At 38.2% G+C, this 17843-nt stretch overlaps 1 protein-coding gene across 2 annotated transcripts; it reads right to left on the bottom strand.

Annotated features, from left to right (window-relative positions):
* Positions 1 to 2038: 2038 nt before the first annotated feature.
* LOC149002628 (uncharacterized) lies at positions 2039 to 17568 on the bottom strand. Of its 2 annotated transcripts, none has more exons than XM_089137498.1 (10): positions 17397 to 17568; positions 16091 to 16215; positions 14708 to 14756; positions 8930 to 9018; positions 5504 to 5560; positions 5272 to 5334; positions 5126 to 5191; positions 3358 to 3444; positions 3174 to 3267; positions 2039 to 2995 (listed from the first exon to the last, which is right to left on the bottom strand). In XM_089137498.1, exons 2-10 carry the CDS (start codon positions 16193 to 16195, stop codon positions 2487 to 2489), a joined length of 1119 nt encoding a protein of 372 aa, XP_088993624.1. In that variant the 5' UTR covers positions 16196 to 16215; positions 17397 to 17568; the 3' UTR covers positions 2039 to 2486. The 2 variants fall into 2 exon arrangements, with proteins under 2 accessions (XP_088993624.1, XP_088993623.1); XM_089137497.1 differs by having other exon boundaries at positions 2040 to 2995; positions 17386 to 17568.
* Positions 17569 to 17843: the final 275 nt, after the last annotated feature.

Here is a 17843-nt window from a genome sequence, read left to right as displayed (position 1 = left end):
CATGGCAGTGGTGGAGCTGATCTTGAGGATCGTGCAAACGACAGTCAGAGGCTGAAAAGCTGATGCCAAGTTTGGTTTGAGAGAGAATTCTTCCACACTCAGATTAGTGAGTGGGAGATGTATATTAATATTATATGAATTACAATTCAAAATTTTGAATTTGAACTACAACTTGTTTACAATCAAACTCTACAACTTGTTGCTACTTTAACTATTACTCAAACTCTTCTTGATCGGTTGGAGATAAGATCAATCGAGGATAAAGCTAGTTATGGTGGATTTGAATTTGAATTCAGAGACTTATCCTTTACAATCGAACTCAATCCCTCCTCAGCTTAGGAATGTCCTAAATCTGACAATCAGCAAGTTCGAGAGATTGATCATATGGCCAAGGTAATTAGCTAAAATCTATATAAACTTAAGAGTTTTTTTACATGAATCCCCCTGTTTCAATTGAAAACTCAACGCCCCTTCAAAATTGAAACTTTACAAAGCCCCCTCCACATTTAACACCGTCAAGTTTTCTTTTGCTTCAAAATTATTTTTACAATTTTACCCTCACTTGACATCCTAAATAATATTTGCAAGAATTTTTTTTACATGAACCCCATTCATTTCCATTGAAAACGTGATGCATCCCCTCCAAAAGGAAAACATTACAAGGCACCTTCACACTTCACATCATTAGTAAAGGTACATAGTTAATTGCTTAAAGTCAAATTAATTTGTTAATATGATTACATTGACCATAGTGATAAAATGATCATGAAATAATTTTTTTAATTTGAGGAAAATTTTGGTCTAATCTGGGGTGATATGGTGACATAAAAAAATATTATTTATGATTTTATATGAATTTATTAAGTTTTGGTAAAATGACAAAATCATATTATGGTTAAAAGAAAACAAACGTTGCGAAGCGTGGAGGGGGCTTTGTAAGATTTTGATTTTGGGAAGGTCTTGAGTAATTCCAATCAAAATAGACGGGGCTCATGTAAGAACTTTTTAGGATTTTAAATAAAAATTTATTCAAATGAGGGTAAAATTGTCAAATTAAAGTTAAAACTAGAAAACCTAATAGAGTCAAATGTGGAGGGGGGCTTTGTAAGATTTCAATTTTAAGGGGGTGCACTGAATTTCCAATGGAAATGGAGGGAGTTCATGTAAAATATTCTTATTTAGGATGTCAAATAAATTTATCAAGAGAGGATAAAATTTTAAAAACAAAAGGAAACAAAAGGAAACTTGACAGTATTAAATGTGGAGGGGGGCCTTTGTAAGATTTCAATTTTGAGGGGGGTGCCGAGTTTTAAATCAAAATGGAGGGGGCTCATGTAAAAAACTCTAAACCTAAGCATGTTGCCTCAATGAGGTATGCACACTTCCAACGTTTATCTTGGTATTGAAAGTTCTGCAAATTGTTATACTTCTTAAGCTGTGCACATTCATTAACTTGATTGTCAAAGGCGTTCCTCAATCAATATTGTCGAGCACGTTTTTAGCAGATTAGATCACTTGCAATGATGAACAGGTTTCTGGAGCAAGACAGCTTCTCTTATAGTAAAATATCCTCTTAGCATGAGGAGCTCCATTGCGATGGAATTGCTTCCCAGATTCGAAAATGTAGTTCCTACTGCGCGATCTATAGGATCCGGGTTAGAAGGAATACTTGGCTGCATAATAATACCTAGAACAACACCAATATAGTTATCCATAGGATCATTACTGATGTTCACCGCTGATTCTATAAGCAAAAAGGTTCTACTCATTCCACATAATCAGTCTTTCTTTGCAGACTGAGGAAAGCAATTATCAAAGGTATCAATTTAGAACTAGAATCATTTTTTTTTTTTACAAAGAGACTTCTTTTTAGTTTTATTAATACATGGTCAAGGACATTAATATGCCTTAACAAGAGTCGAACACATGACTTCTTCACTAATAAGAGGTGTTAGTTTCATCACTAGAAGAACTCTGCGTTAGCAACTAGAATCAAATTCTAGCCATGCATTTAAAATCAGAAAATGTTAAATTCAATTTTGATCCTAAAGTTGAATTGCCAAATTTTTATTCAATTGAAATAATCAAGTTCTCATTTTCCAGTAAACAGAAGAGTTGGATTTCCTCTCACTTGCTCATCATATCCACTTCCTTTTCCAGTTTGGATATGGATTTCGGGTCTGGTCTCACCTGTCTAGAAAATGAAAACTAATTTTTACCGCCTAGGAATTCATTATTCCACCTTTTAAACTGTCACCCTGAAGAAAATTTTACATGGGACTGCACCATTGGATTTATATACTACAACCCATTCGATCTCACTTAAAAGAGAAGTAAAAGCAACAAAATCTCGTCTAACAGTAGTTGCAGAAAAAGAAAAATCCTCATCTAGTCCAACAAAGAAAACAAAAGACAACAGCCAGGTCGTGCCCTCCTTACAAAAATACATCTCAGGGTTGTAACCCTGAATGACCTATCACATCAATTCACGATGGAGGTGGTGGAGGTGGTGGCATGGACATTGGAGGTGGCGGGGGAGGTCTTCCAGTCATATGGTGAGGTGGTCCTTGGGGCCAACCCGGTGGTGGCGCATTCATCATACCCATTGGTGGTGGTGGGAGAGGCCTTGAAACAGCTGCCTGCGGTGGAGGTGGCATATTAGGTGGTGGTGGCCTGGCAAATGGTCTGAACTGCTGCTGAGGTGGAGGTACAACAGGTGGCACCATCATTTGACCCTGTTGCTGCATCTGACCAGGCCATTGTTGCCCCCCTAGTTGCATAGGAGGGGGAAATGCCCCAACCTGTGGTGGGGGAGGCCGGACTGCTGGAACTTGCCCAGGAGGAATGGCATTATTTGAAAAGGGACGAGGAGGAACAGGGACCCCCATGGGACCATTAGCCTGAGGACCATTCAATAGTGTAGGTGGTCCGCTTGCAAAAAGGGTATGGGGCCTGTTTTTCTGTGTACCAGGATTGCTTGCAGCCAAGACTCTCTCTGCATTACATTTGTTCAAAATAATGAGCATTTTCTAGAAATCTATTTAAATAAATAAATAAATAAAACAAGAAAGAGGAGATGCTAAAACTCTGACATTAAGATAGTCCACTAAGTTGGCAGAACACAAAGAGATTTGAACATTCACAAGATGAAGATGGTTGATTTAAGACCTAACCTGCTGGGGTACCATGACGTTCTCCTTTGGTATCTTTCTTGTATGCATAGGACACTGTAATTTGACGATTGCAAAGATATTGACCACTCATGGCCTAAAGATACATTGAAAAAAGAAGTAAATGCCAGCAAGCCATTTATTACCATTTCCGAATATGACCACAGATACAGAACCAGGGACATACCTCAATAGCTGCATCAGAAGACTCGAAAGAGTCATAGCTAATAAAACCAAACCCACGAGAATTTCCAGTCTCAGGATCTCTCATTATCTGAAAAAGGAACAAAAATCATTGCACTAGAGATCATTAATAGGAAGCCGCCACCCCTATGTTAATTTTGCATCTCAATCAATCCATTTTCTTTCTTAAAAAGTTATTCAAAATATACACTCTTTCTTTTTTCTTTATTTATTTATTTATTTATTTTTGCCGGGGGGATGGGGCACCACTTGCAAGCCTGTCTTTTTAAATGGGATCTCTTATATAAGAAGATAAAAGTTTATCTACACTTAAATAGCAGAAGATGGTATTTTGGTCCGTAAATTTTTCTGGATAATCAAATTATATACTATAATCCGTGTTGCTTTCCATGTAGAGAAATTTGCATATGCTGACCTGCTGGATGGAATTTGGTTGGGATTTTTATTGGCTCTTTAGGAAAATTAATCTGACAGCAGAATAGCCCATGTATTGACTACTGAGCCTGCTGTTTTGCCTCCACGAATACTTCAAAGGTCGCAAAACCATTTTGACTTGGATACCATACAATGTATACATCTCGAAGCTCCAAAAAGTAGAAGTTCAGAGAACCAGATTGGAGCAGATTTCTAGTGTATCCACTGCCTGTGTTAACTTAGGTTTCCACTCAGGTGAACAAAAGCTACAAAGAAAAACCAATGAATTCAGGCACGAGGCTCATGCCACTGCAGGGTCTAGGGAGGTTCATAATGTAAGCAAACTTGCTAACAGACATCAAATCACTAAGCAAAAGGTGAATAGGAAAATACTCCTGGTTATTCCCATTCAATTGCCAATGAAGTAGATGAGCATCATCAGAAAGCTAACATTAAAAATAATTTAAGCATTCAGTAGGTTTCCTGCAAAACCCACCAAGGAAGGCCTTCCTGTATTCCCCAATTTACCACCATATGGATGATCAGTGGAGGCCCGAATTCTGTAGATAAGCAGAACAAAGGGCCCCCTGTTCGTCAGTGAAGTTTCAGCCGTAACGGGGCTGACCATGTGGCAAGGCTAGGCTATAAAATCCATTAGAGAAAGAAATATCTTGGAATAGTTAAAAAAGAAACACAGCTGAAAAACAGTGGAAAATAACAATACATGGAGAGGTACATAATAAAATCTGATTCTTAAATTTGACACATGGAAAATCTAGACCATGTGCCATCATGTACCAGAATTAGAGAAACCATATAAGAAGGTCTCCCTATGTAGGCTACTGAAGGACTTTTTGCCTTGTTAAACCTTTAACCGCTTTTCCCAGAGGGGTGTAATATTTTGATTACTTATTGGAGTAAGTTCTTTGAGCCTCTCCTCTCACCTCACTAGAGGAAAGGGGCCTACTGTCATCCCATGTATGTAACTAATTCCACCGCACCTCATTGATGTGCTCCTCTATGCCACTTGCTGAAAGAAACCTCATCTTATATCAATCTCTGATTTCATGAGAGGGCCATTGAGAGAGAAAACATTCAGGTTTCTATTGCTACAACTTTCACCTCTAATGGTACAAGATGGCGCGTTTGCCAAACACAAAGGCTCCAGGCGTGTATAAAGGAATTAAGCTGACAACATGTAGGTAAGAATTTTTACACAAAACAGGAAATTAAAAAGCCAAATAATGCTGAACTGCAAATATTATGCAGCAGTTACTCTTTTTTACTCAGCATTCTACTCAAAAAACAGAAAGTATAGCCACTAAGAGAGAAGATACCTTTGGGTTTGTAACGATGAGTCCAAATGCACTGAAAGTATCATATAGAAGCTTTTCGTCCACATCCTGGAAACCAACTCAAATTCAAATGAGCAAATGATGGTGTGGTAAGACAGCTAAGGTCTTGACACAAACAGACAACTTACAGGATCAAGGTTTCCAACAAAAAGGTTTGCACCAACATCCAAGCTCTTCTTATCTTGGGAAGCCTGAAGATAAATGGAAACGTTATATGGTAGATCATTTATGAAACTTGATAATGCATAGAGAAAGAGACTCATAACAGATTACCTCGAAATGCACCTTCTAGTTGATAATAAAACTAAAGTCCTTGACTAACATAAACAGTTAAGAGGCACGAGGCAAGAAATCACTCACCTTATTCACACGTATTGGTTTCCCATACAGTTTAATCATGTTCAGAACCTTTATTGCCTAGATTATGATAAAACAACATTAGTTCAAGGGAAGAAATAAATTTCAGCAAAAAACAGCTAAAAGCCACATATTATCTGCATCAACTTCAAGTGAGAAAAAATATATAACAAGCATGCATGAGAACTTGTGGGTTAAAATAGCATTGAACTGTCCTTATCCAGTTGATTAGATAGCACTGCAACTGTCCTACAATGCTGATAATCAAAGGAAAAGGAATAAATTGCAGGGATTTTATCTAGTTAATAATGATATCATTTACTAAAACTTAAATAATAACCAGGGAATAATGGAAGTATGTTTCACAACAGGCTAACTTCATACTATAGTGCCAAGGCAAAGCTCCTTGATACAGAAGGCAACTGGTTACTTTACGCATCAAGGGTTCTTTGTTGCCTAGGCATCACCTTGGCAATAATGACACAGTTAACTAACTCATACAGGCTTGTTTAAATTGTATACAGCCTTGTGTTGGTTTATATAGGTGTTGGGATTTTAAGTCAAAAGTTTTTTCTTTGTATTGAGCCACTTTAATAGGACCATGCTAAGGGTAGAGACTAGGCAGGCAGCATTAAGTTAAGTTACCTTTATTTCTTTGTTTTAATTGTTACTAGGAGTTACATTTAAGCTGGATAATGATTCTGTATGTCCAGTATTGCTTTGAATTAGTCTTTGCCTTCTGCTTTCTAGTGTTTGTAAGGTAATTTTTTGAATATCGAATATATGTTTGCAAGGGCTTCAACGCTGTACATAGATGTAAATTAATGAAAAGCTTTGGCTGCTCCTTCCTGCCTGAAAATTCCCTTATGTTCAATTAAGGAATCAAGGGTTTGGTAATGTTGATTGGTGTTTGATCCATCCAAGTACCACCTGGATGGCTTTTCATTGTTCTTATTCTCCTTCCTCTGTCTACTTCTCCATTAATTAAGTGTTCATACAATTTTCTGCAACTCAATTTCTGATCTGAAATTCATATACAAATCTTCTTCTTTTTCCCTGCTCAACAATAAACTTGAGGAATCTGGCCATGAGGTCATACCTGAGTTTTTAAGAGTTGTTCTTCCCCAGGATAGAGACACAAGCAAAAGCTCTTAGAGCAGACATTCTGATATGGTTAAATTAAGACTTCCTATTTTTCACTCGGTCCAGATTCTGGGTTTCTGCAATTCTGACTACTGAATCAATCTGTTTCTTCTGTTGGGTATTATTGCAGAATTTAGTTCTAATATCAGTTCTGACCAGGTACCATAATTCCACATTTCCGGTCATTAATCTGATATCTGATTTGAATATTCACCTCCTCGTATAGCTAGATTAATCCATATCTAGAGATCCAGTCATTCAACAAACCAGAAATATTCAGCAATGGCCCATTCTTTGGGACTTGAATTCAGCCCCAAGTTTGTTTCAATCTGATCATCTAATTTTTCCCTGTTCCGGATTTTATTCTCTAAGAAAAGACTATGTTATGGTACTTTTTTTGATTATTCAAAAACCCTGTATTAAATTAATAACACTTCTAATTAAGTGACAATGCAAAAAGCTAACAATAAGCCTTCGGTTTTCGGGTGTAGGGTGATCTATCCGAGGTTGGGGCCCCCCAAAATTGGGCCAAAAATCAGACCCAGAAGGTGCACCTAAAGTTCAATAGCCCAGGGGTATTCTGGTCATTTTCCAAGCCCCCCCCCCCTTTTGGGGCCCAATATAGGTCTTATTTTACTTCCCACAATCACATGGTCAGGGATCTAACTTTATTTTTTTATGTTGATAGAGTCAATTATGAATTATTAAGAGTTTCAGTATTGGGTCGTAATTAGTTAACTGAGTTTGACTCGGTCCAAGTTGGAGTTGAGTCCCTGTTTGTTTAAAATAGCAAGTGTTTTAGTTAAGAGTCCATGTAAGGCGGTAGTATCCTAAACTGTAAAGGAGACCCACCCTGAGTCCAGTTCCTTATTAATTAGAGTTGTTAGATAGATTCCCGATTTCAAAGAAACTTTATCTTAAGGAGTTTGAGTTGGTTTTAGAGTCGAAATATAGAAAGTGTCAATTTGCTTAAGAGTCAGTTATTTCCTTTAAAAAGTCCTATTTTGAGTTGTTTCAAATTAGGAAAGAGTTTTGAGTCTAGTCGAGTTGGGTAGCTATAAATAGCCTGAGTCTCTCTTGTAATTGACAGTATTGACTATAGAATGAAACCAGAGTATAAGAAATTGAATTGAGAAGATGTGGGATCCTGAGGGACACCCTACGGCTAGGTTTGTGTGATCAATTCTTCAACCTTCAAAGCTTCTTTCACTGATTGAAGCATTCAACACAGATATTCTACAAGTCTTCAATCACAGTTAAGAAACCCATTCCCAAACCCTAATCCTCTCTCTCTCTCTCTCTCTGTGCAGCCTTCACAAACCCATCCCCTCACTTTCAGACCTTCAGAGCAGCCCTAACCCCATCACAAATCCTTCCCCTGCCTTCCTCTTCAGTTACAGCCCAAACCTAGGCGGCCCTAAGCTGCCCTGGCGCTTCTCCTTCATCCCCTGCCTCCCTGCGTTACAGCAGGTTATCCCACCCTGCAGAACTCAAACTTCAGCCCCTTTCCTCCCCCTTTCCACTCCCTTTAGGTCGCCCTTAACCCTAGACTGAATTCCTAATTCCAATTTCCCAAAAGCAGCCCTGTTTCTGGAGTTAGAAATTTTCTGCACTTCATCTTCTTCAAGTGAAGTTGCAGAATTTTTTTGAATTTTCAGAAAAGCCAAAAACCTTCATACCCCAGCCTCCTCACCTCTGGACAGCATCTGAATTACTAATTTAGTATTAACAGTGGTTCAGAATTACAAAACCAGCAACCCTAAGCCCATCCTAAACCCCGGGTTACATCACAGAGGTTTCTACTTCTTACTTAGTTATTTTTGGTCTGGGGGGTGTTTGCTGTTCAGGACAGATGTGGTAAATTCATTCTTCAAATTATCAAGAAGCATAAAAAATGAAATCATATTAACAGAAATTGTGTGCAGCTCCATCTGCTTGGATGTAGAATATTAAAACCAAATGGAAATTTTCGAACTAAAACTAAGAATAGCTGTGTAACTCACTCAACAAACTTACTTACTATACAAAGTAAACGTAACTATCGTCCCATATTTCTCTATATTTCTATACAAGAGTATGGCAAAGGGTAAAATTGTCTCAATCTTCAACCACCAAGTAAAAAATGCTACAATCTTCTGATTATGCTAACAGCCTTCCTCATAAAATATGACAACATATTACATTGAACCAAAAACAACCATGCTAAACATTTCCATATATTTAAACTAGCTTGACCTGAAAATCCAATGCCGATCCTTGAGAGAAGCAACTGCATGCAATACTCACATAGTCTGCATCTTCTTCACTCCGGAACTCCACAAACCCATATCCTTGATGGAGATTTGTAACTCTGTCCTTTGGCACATAAACATTGACTGTAACATGATGAAGAATATGAGATGTGAACACTATTGAAATTGATAGAAATCAACTAAAAACAATTCAAGGACAATTAAATTATAAATGTAAAGGGAATAATCTATGTAAATGTTTGGACTAATTAATGAAAAACTAAAAACAATTCAAGAAAGTGGCATCCATAGTAACTGAATATTGTCTCACTGCTGTGAACCAACCACTCTAATTCATTTACATGTATAAGCCCCCCCCCCCCAAAAAAAAAAAATGCAAGGGATAAGACTCAATTGGTAAACTTAAAAGACTTGTCATGGTTACTTGAATTCATTTAAAGCCATCCAAAGAACAGAAGTAAAATGACTGAACATCTTCATTTTTTTTTTTTTGGGTGGGGGGGGGGGGGAATTACACAGCTGGAAGTGCGTTGAAAAGTTAAAGCCAGATTATGAGAAGCCTACAGGTCCATGACATGATATACACTTTTGTGTTGGCACCAAGTCTTATATCAGTTTATATTTAAATTTTTGATTCTGTTGTGAAATAGTATCTAACTAGTTTGATCTGCTGGAAGAAGGAAACTTTCATCTGGAGTTTCTAAATTCCAAATCAAACCTTTCCTTAAAAAAGCATCTGATTCAATAGTCAACAAACTCAACATCACATGGGAAACAAGGAGGATAGCTAATACAACCGCAATGGCACAGTTACTCGAGGTAAAAAGGGAATTTCCTCTTCTCAAAAGGTGGACTAGCCATGAAGTACTTCCCTCCACACTGTCTACATTAAGGTGTTCCAAGGATGAGTTGCAAAAGCATCTATTGTGAGAGAAGGCAATACAATTATTGTCTTTAAGGAGAGAATACAAGGTACTACTGCAGAATTTGAGGATATACAAGACCAGACAATTGAGGGGCAAGCCTTCATCAGTGAATCTTAGGATTAAGATTTGAAGGAGCAATTCTGAAGAATTTCAAGGTGGGAAACCTCATGTATAAGAATGATTGTCAATAATCAAGGAAGATACAGAAAGGTTCTGTTGAGTCTTGAGAACTTTCTCATGGGAGAGGGATGATACAGTGAAAGGTAAAATGAAGAGGGCGCAACGGCAGAACTGGTAACGCTGACAGCACCACTACACAGAGAAAGAGAGAGAGAGACGGAGAGAATTGTCATACACATGTTTCTTTTGAGGGGAGGCCATGGTGATGCAGAGTATCCAGCTGGTGCAGCCAACAACCCACCAACCTATTCAAGTAGTAGTTCCAGCCAAGTATTATTGATCTTAATGAGCTTGGCCTACAATCAGCCAAGTATTATTGATCTTAATGGGCTTGGGCTTAGCCTACAATCTTGACTAAGGCTTAAACCTAGCCCATATGCAGGATTGATGGTTGGTGAGAGTTTTGTAAGGAAGTTCTACAGTCAAAGGTTAGGTGAGTCAAGTGAGAGTTGGGAAAATGAATTTTGACTAAGTTATTAGCTTTGTATTAATAACTAAAACCATAAATAGATGTATTTCAAGAAGAATAATGTTTCCAAAAGTATCAAATAGAGTTTCTTCTCTTGTGAGTACACTTCTGAGTTTCAAATGTACCTCGATGAGAGTCATGAGGTTCCTATGGTGAGAAACAAGTACTCGGGTGGAGCTCTAAAGGTTCGGCGACTATTGAAACTCTAGCTTTCAATTCTTAACAGTAGGGGACATTTGTAATTGATTTTTTTCAGGGGTAGTAAATGTAATTGATTACAAACACAGGGAGTCTATATGTAATTTGCCTATAATATATTATTATGGTGGGTTATGTCAACTCCCCCCCCCCCCCCCCAAAATCCCTTTCTTTCACATGGCGTGATTCCAGGGCCCTAACTGAAACATTTTGGAATATTTCTTATGATATATTATTACATAAAGTGATGTAACCAGGGTTAGAAACCATAGGGCACCTCTGATTTTTTAGCCCAAAAGGTGCACTTATAGGCTGGCCGAGCCACTAAGAGGCAAAAGTGGTATTTTACTATTTTACCACCCCCTTTGGAGTCTAGAAGGGTCCAGTCGAATCCAGAACAATTTTAGGAGCAAGGCTCTCCTCTTTCCTTTTCGACCGGACAAGTGGTTAGAGTCCTATCTTGTTAGGAGTCCCAGATGGAGAAGGGATCTCTCTAGTTATACTCCACTCTCTACAAGGAATCTAGATCTACTTTTTGTTCTGAGTTTGAGTCCTTGGTTAACAAGTTACTGAAGAGTCTTTGTCTGAGTAGTAATCTCAGTTGGAATCCAATTTTCAAGTAGGATTCACTCAAGAAGTTGATTACAAATATTAGTTTAGGAACTCTTACTTAAGTCATTTTCTAGTAAAGAAAGTTAAGTCTGGTTGCAATAAGGAATTTTAATCCAAATTGGATTCCCTAACTTGAGTCAGTATCTTTCTTTCATCCAAGATAAAACAAAAAAATATATGTTTCCTAGCTAGATTCAAATTAGAGATCCTAATTGCATTCTTTCAACATGATGAGGATACAGAAAAGTCCGACACCTTGTAAACGATTCAGACTATGATTGAATTAAAAAAAAAAAATACAGCATTGAAAGAAGACTTGGAGTCACGGGAGAGAGCCCCACAACCTGGCTTTGAGAATCTCTAATTCTCTGCAATTGTTTCTTCTTCCTAAAGCTTGTGGCAGCACCAGAGAAAGCCAAGTTCAGAAACCTTCAAGTGATCTTCCAACCCCTTCAATTGATACCCCAGACCCTTTCCCTACCCTCTTACCCTCCCTAACCTCGCACAAAACAACCCCCACCCTCCTTCATCCTTGCAGCACAGCAGCAGTACCCTCCCATAAGCAAAAACCCTACATCCCCTACCCCTTTCACCCTATCCTTCCTTCATTAGGATCCACCTTCCTTTCCCCTCAAATCACATTAAATTGCATCACAACCCCATTCATCATTGGTTTTGAGTTTTTCTGCAATTCATCTTCAACCTCTATATCTGGAAACCCTAGCTTTCTAAAACTCTCATCACTCCGAAACCTCTCAACCAAACCCTAAACCCTTTTAGGATTATCTTCCCCTACACCTTCTCTACCTTCCCTCCAAACCCTAACCCTAACCAAGAGTCCTATACACATTAGGAGACCTAAATTACAAACCCTAACTTGGGAATTTTCTGAAATTACAGTTTGTGTAAAACAGAATATTTTCTGCTAATTTCAGACCTAATTCTAACCCAGCAAAACCGTAAGCCTAGACCTATCAATACCTAGATATAAGAGATGGGAACCAAATCAGATCTAGCTACAGGGATCCTTGAGTGTTTTAAATATAGTGCAGCTGCTGCCCTTGAAATCCAGATCTGAACAACACAGCAACAAGCCTTCAATAGCTTCTTTTCATTGAAAATTTGACTGAAATCAGACCTAGAACAGCAAACTTAAACCCTAACTTGTTGCTGGTTCAATTAGAGAAGATCCTGAAGACTGGCCCAGACACTGGATTACATCATAAGGACAAATGTTACAGCAATATTTCTGGTTAAGGGCGAATGCCAGGAGACTCAGAGAAGATGAAATTCTTTTAATGCCTCCCTGTCAATCAGCAGAAGGATGATATTAAGAGAATAATCAAATCTAATTATTTTCCCTTCATCATCAGATGTAACATATATTTTGAATTCACAGTAAGTGTCAACGCTCCCAGAGTAGATTGGGGAAATGAGAGAGTGGGAAAAATAAAAAGGGGAGGGGAGAACAAAGGAGGAGAAAAGGAAGGAAAAGGAGAACAAGATGAAGAAGATATATCTATAACTGGCATCAAGGTTAGTCAAAACCTCAACAATGCCCCGAGGCTTCTGGATACAGCTTTGCATTGTCTTGGTGACAACTACACAATGAAAAAACACCAAGTAAAGAGGGTAAATACAGGGGTGATGTCTCAAAGTCTTACCTCAGTACATGGAAAAGTGAGAACAAATGAATTGCCCGATCCAAGGCCGAGGCGGGACAAGATGTTGTGGGAGACAGCAGCAGAAATTTTCTGATAATCCTTAAATTTCACTTTTATCTAGGAGTTTTGCTACAATACTCAGGCTGCCGGAAGAAATTTGCTTTCCTGATTGTGTTCATCAAGATTGCGTAGCTCATTAGCATTATGCTTTCTATCTCATTTCTCTTTCTGATGACATAGTTGGGCCATGGTTGTCTTGGTGTCCAGGCAATGCGAGGCACTGGCATAGTTGTCAAGGCGTCGCCTAGGCGTCGCTTAATCGTCGCCTTGGCGTTTGGGCTCCTTCGGAGAGCCTCAAATTAGCGTTGCCTTATTTTTAGGCAATAAGGCATCCGCTTTTTTTTCTTTCTTTTTTAAATCACGAGAAAGATGCCTAATCGAAGGCAAATATTGAAATGCTTATTAGATTCCGATTGTAAAGTATCTATTGTTTGAACCTATATGCATATGTATAATGACGCTCCATGTGGTCAAATGTTAAAATAAAAATAAAAACAAACAAAATTGAAAGAGAATAAGTTCTTGACTCAAGTCTCACACTCTCACTCTCACTCTAATCCCTAATCTCTTTCTCTCTTCCTCTCTTCTTCTCTTCCATTCCAGCAGCGACACTCCGGCAAGCAGTGGCCAGTGACAAGCAACTTCTTCTCTTCCTTTCTTCTTGCGAATTTTTATTTAGGACCTATTATGTGTGGTTTGTAGTATGTTGGATGACTTGAGGTAGTCTGATTTTAGTTTTTTTACTATATAAGATATGATAGATTTAGAGTGCATGAGATGTACACTAAAAATTTCACTTACAACGCCTCAACCGCCTCAAAAGCGCCTTGAAGGGTGCCTCGTCGACTCATTGCCTCAATTAGCCTAAACCGCCTTGCATCGCCTCGTCGCCGTGATCCCACATTAGACACTCGATGGGTTATTGACTAGATGATCTGCTCACATGACCGGGCATGCCTCTGATATTTTCTTACTGCCATCAATCTAGTTATCTTTCTCATACAACTTTAGACAATGATTCATCCTCTAATGTTCAAGCATGGATTTATTAATCCATCAGCTTCCATATCCCTGGGTTAAGGTCTCCATGTACCCAAAATTTCACAATATTTTTGTTAGTCTGCTCACCATGTATTTGAATTTCTGTCACATTCTGTCCTCTGAATTGTGTTTTCCAGGATCTGGAGATGAGAAGGATGATTAGTCACAGGCACGAATATTCAGGATTTGTTGCTTTGATGATTCCTTCTCCACCCCTAATGCTGCCTCATCCCAATAAATTGTTTCTTCTCTTCAACAGCAGTGATCCTGGTCATACTTGATTAGATGAGCTTTGTCAATTTGTTTGTCCTCTTGTGTCTATATCTCTAATAGAGGTGAACTGTGCAACTTGGAAAGCACCATCATTCTATTTTGGTCCCCATGTCGAGAGAAAGTAACTTTCTCCCCTCTTTTGTCATACTGGTATTCTTATTTCCAACTACTACATAATTTTTATGGATGACCAAGCCAGAACGACTAGGCGATAATGGTTAAGAAAGCACACTTATGGTAAGACTTGCATGTATGGGGGCATTGATATACAGCATTGTGCACCCTTCCTAGCAGCTAGAACTTTTGGGTGAGTGGTTGTAACATTCATGATAATTATCCAACAACTACTCAAACAGGTAAGTTCAAATAATAAAAACAATGAAACATACCAACAGGGCCTGCCTGAACAAACAACTCCCATAGTAATTCCTCAGATACCTGAATAAGACAATCACCAAATACAAACAAAATCAAATGTTCAGGTCAGTTAAGAAAAACTAAAGTTCAAAAATAAAACCAAAAGAAATTCCAATATGGGACCTCCATTGAGATCAGTTAGTGGTGTTCAACTTTATTGAAAGACAATGAATGAACACCCACAGGCATGTTGGTAGCCTAAGTGGTCACCTTGTGGTAACCCTTCTATTACCAGATTTAGACACTCAAAACGGATGGCTTCTAGAGGTCATCCCTACCAAAAATATATTATCCCTTCAAAGGATTTGACCACACCATGGGTGCACCAATAGGAGTCTGTTTTGGGCTCAAACTCTGAGGGGACCGATGGTTGCCAGTCCTGGTTACATCAAGATGATTCATACAGTCTGAGCATTCCTACATTTGATCCCAAGCTACAAGTGATGCGCCCTTCGAAGAACTCTGTGGAATTGACATCCGGGGGCTTAAAACATCAAATGTCTAAAAAATTTGGCAGTTAGTACTTATTGACTATGTTGAGGAAAGACTTTATGTATGCTTATAATGATAAATCACTGTAACCTCTTCTATTTTTCCTTTTGCATCAAATGATTTTAACATGAGTATTCACGCTTAAATATGGACTCCCTGAAATTTGAAGGGAAATTCTGCTGTAACAAAAGAGGCATTTATGAACAAAATGTCATTCCCATCCACTGAAATATTCTGATTTCCACAGGGGACAAAATGAGGTACCCTGCAAAATTTGTACTTTTGTTATCAGGAAGTGATACATAGCACTTACCAATATCTTTCTGAAACCAATGAACAATGAAAACACTGAATATAAAAGGATAGCTGTCCAGTATATACCTAAAATGGCAAAAATAATAGAAACCCCTAAAAGCCTCTACAATACAACAGCACAGACTTCTAGCCTGCCAGAACATATTTGACAAGTATTAATTCTATCAAGTGAGTTTAGAATATTTTCTGCTCCATTTCCTTCAATTATTGCTTGAAAATTATCCTAGAAAACAGCTTCAGAAGCCCAATGCAAAGCTTGAATAGACCAACGGCTAGTTCTCCGAAGGATATGAAATAACCAAAGCACAAATCTCCAATTGCTGACATATATCCCCTTTTCTCACATTCTAGTGCAAAAACCTTAGTTTTGTCTCAGAACTACAATTTGAAAGACCAAACTTAGGATTACCTCCACATAACAAATGATGATTCAGTGTTCAGGTACTCAGGTACACCCAATACATTCAGGAGGCAGTAAAAAAAGACGAGATATTATTAAACACAGGCAGTGAGATGGTGAAGAAGGATAAGACAGTAAAAAGCATAACCTGGGGGTCAAGGTTTCCAACATAAGCAGTGGCGTCTTGATTCCTCTCGGCTGAGTGCTGGCCCAGGAGGTTTGCTCCAACACCTGGAGCAATTCGAGTCGTCATCCCTAGCACAACTTCAAATGCTGCTCATTCAAGGAAAGAAAATTCAAGAACCAATTAACCATAAACACAGGTTCAAAAAATTAAAGATCATATATAAAGTATATAAGAGATGGAAATCAACATTTATTGTAGCTGCTTTCACTTCAACACCACAACAGTATGGAAGAAAAGTTTATGGATCTAGTCATCTGCTCTTTACCTTTCTTTATTTTCTCCCTCAAATTCTCATAGTGTGATGCAAATGCAAGCAGCAACATTGATAAGTAGAAGCAGAAAAAGCCAGACCCAGCACGAAGACGGATTCAAGGTCAGATGAGCCCTTAGTAAGTTTAGGAACGGCAAGTCATATGGGTATGGATATGTACAGCAATTAAACGGCTCAACTAGAATAATATTTTTCAAAAATGCAGCGCAGTAAAATGCAGAAGCCAATGATACATACATGTTTAATAAGTGTGTAACAGGGTTGCTCTCTTAGAGATAACAAAGACCTATACAATAGACATGCACAACCTAATAAACAAAAGATACCTACACAACTTTCATCATATAATCCATGAAACTCGCAAGACACAATGTATCCTAAGTCCTAATGGATGTGTATATATAATGATTTGAACATTGTAATAGAAAAATATTTGAAATCTGCAGAGCCATGCAATTCTTGCTCAGGGGAGTCCATTTGGCACTGTTGGATATGTTGGGAAAGTTTATGTACCTGGCTAGGTCATAACATTATTCATTTCTTGTACCTTTGGGTTCCCCGTAATGGAAAATATCTTCCTAATATGGATGACTCATATTTCGGTTTCAGTCAAACAATGCATGATTTTCCCTCGATTTGGATTGGTTTAGATGCTTTTGGCACCCGGTAAGTTCACCAAAGGTTATTGTAAGTTCGAGTTATTGCTAATGGCTAGACTGTACAGTTTCTCGTTACAAGTCCTGTAACTATATGAATGAAATGCAAGACTATAATAGTTCTGCACGTTACAGCTCTATTGCATAGGATTATATGTTGAAACTGGAAAATTTCGACAAAGGCCTCCTGTTTCCGCAATTTACTAATATCAGAAAGCAACTTCACAACTAGTTTCACTACAATGCTTTCAGTTTCGCATTTGTTTCACTATGAAATGAACAGTGACAACATTAAGAAATAAACTAATTCCGAGATTAATTTAACTGACCTTCAGTTAACTGCTCTGCTTCTCACAATCCCACCACCAGGAGAAGCCAAGACGGAGAAGAAGGCGAACAGATGAACCGCTGCAACCAAAACGGAGAACATAGAATGGGTCACAGGAGACGGAGAAGATGATGATGAGGAAAGCCCCTCGTAAGGACGGGAGGCAAAGGTTCGACACCTTAGCTACGGAAGACGAGGAATTACTTATTGTGTTTTTCATTTTTCCTTTTTTATTAGTTTGTTAATTGTTAATGACGAAAACACCCCTACTAAGAGTACTAGCGTTTGGGTTGCGTGCGCTTGATTCAAGGTTAATGTAATATACTTATATACCCTTGTATGGTAAAATATTAAAAAAAAAAACAAAATTGTAAAAAGATCAATCAAACTTTTCATTGAGTTAAGTGCATTACATATTTATAGTAGAACTACTAGTAGCATCTTCTCTCATATATAAAT

This window comes from Hakea prostrata, chromosome 10 (genome assembly GCF_041222555.1).
Source record: "Hakea prostrata isolate BN-2017 chromosome 10, UWA_Hpros_2, whole genome shotgun sequence".
NCBI classification, from domain to species: Eukaryota; Viridiplantae; Streptophyta; class Magnoliopsida; order Proteales; family Proteaceae; genus Hakea; species Hakea prostrata.
This window is presented reverse-complemented; position numbering and strand designations above follow the sequence as displayed.

Excerpts from the sequence above, each read along its gene's own strand:
- LOC149002628 (XM_089137498.1), bottom strand. The coding sequence starts at position 16,195 with ATGACGACTCGAATTGCTCCAGGTGTTGGAGCAAACCTCCTGGGCCAG. Across the intron at positions 3,445-5,125 it reads TCATCGTTACAAACCCAAAG|ATAATGAGAGATCCTGAGAC; the intron begins GTATCTTCTCTC and ends TTCCTTTTTCAG. Across the intron at positions 3,268-3,357 it reads CTTCTGATGCAGCTATTGAG|GCCATGAGTGGTCAATATCT; the intron begins GTATGTCCCTGG and ends ATGTATCTTTAG.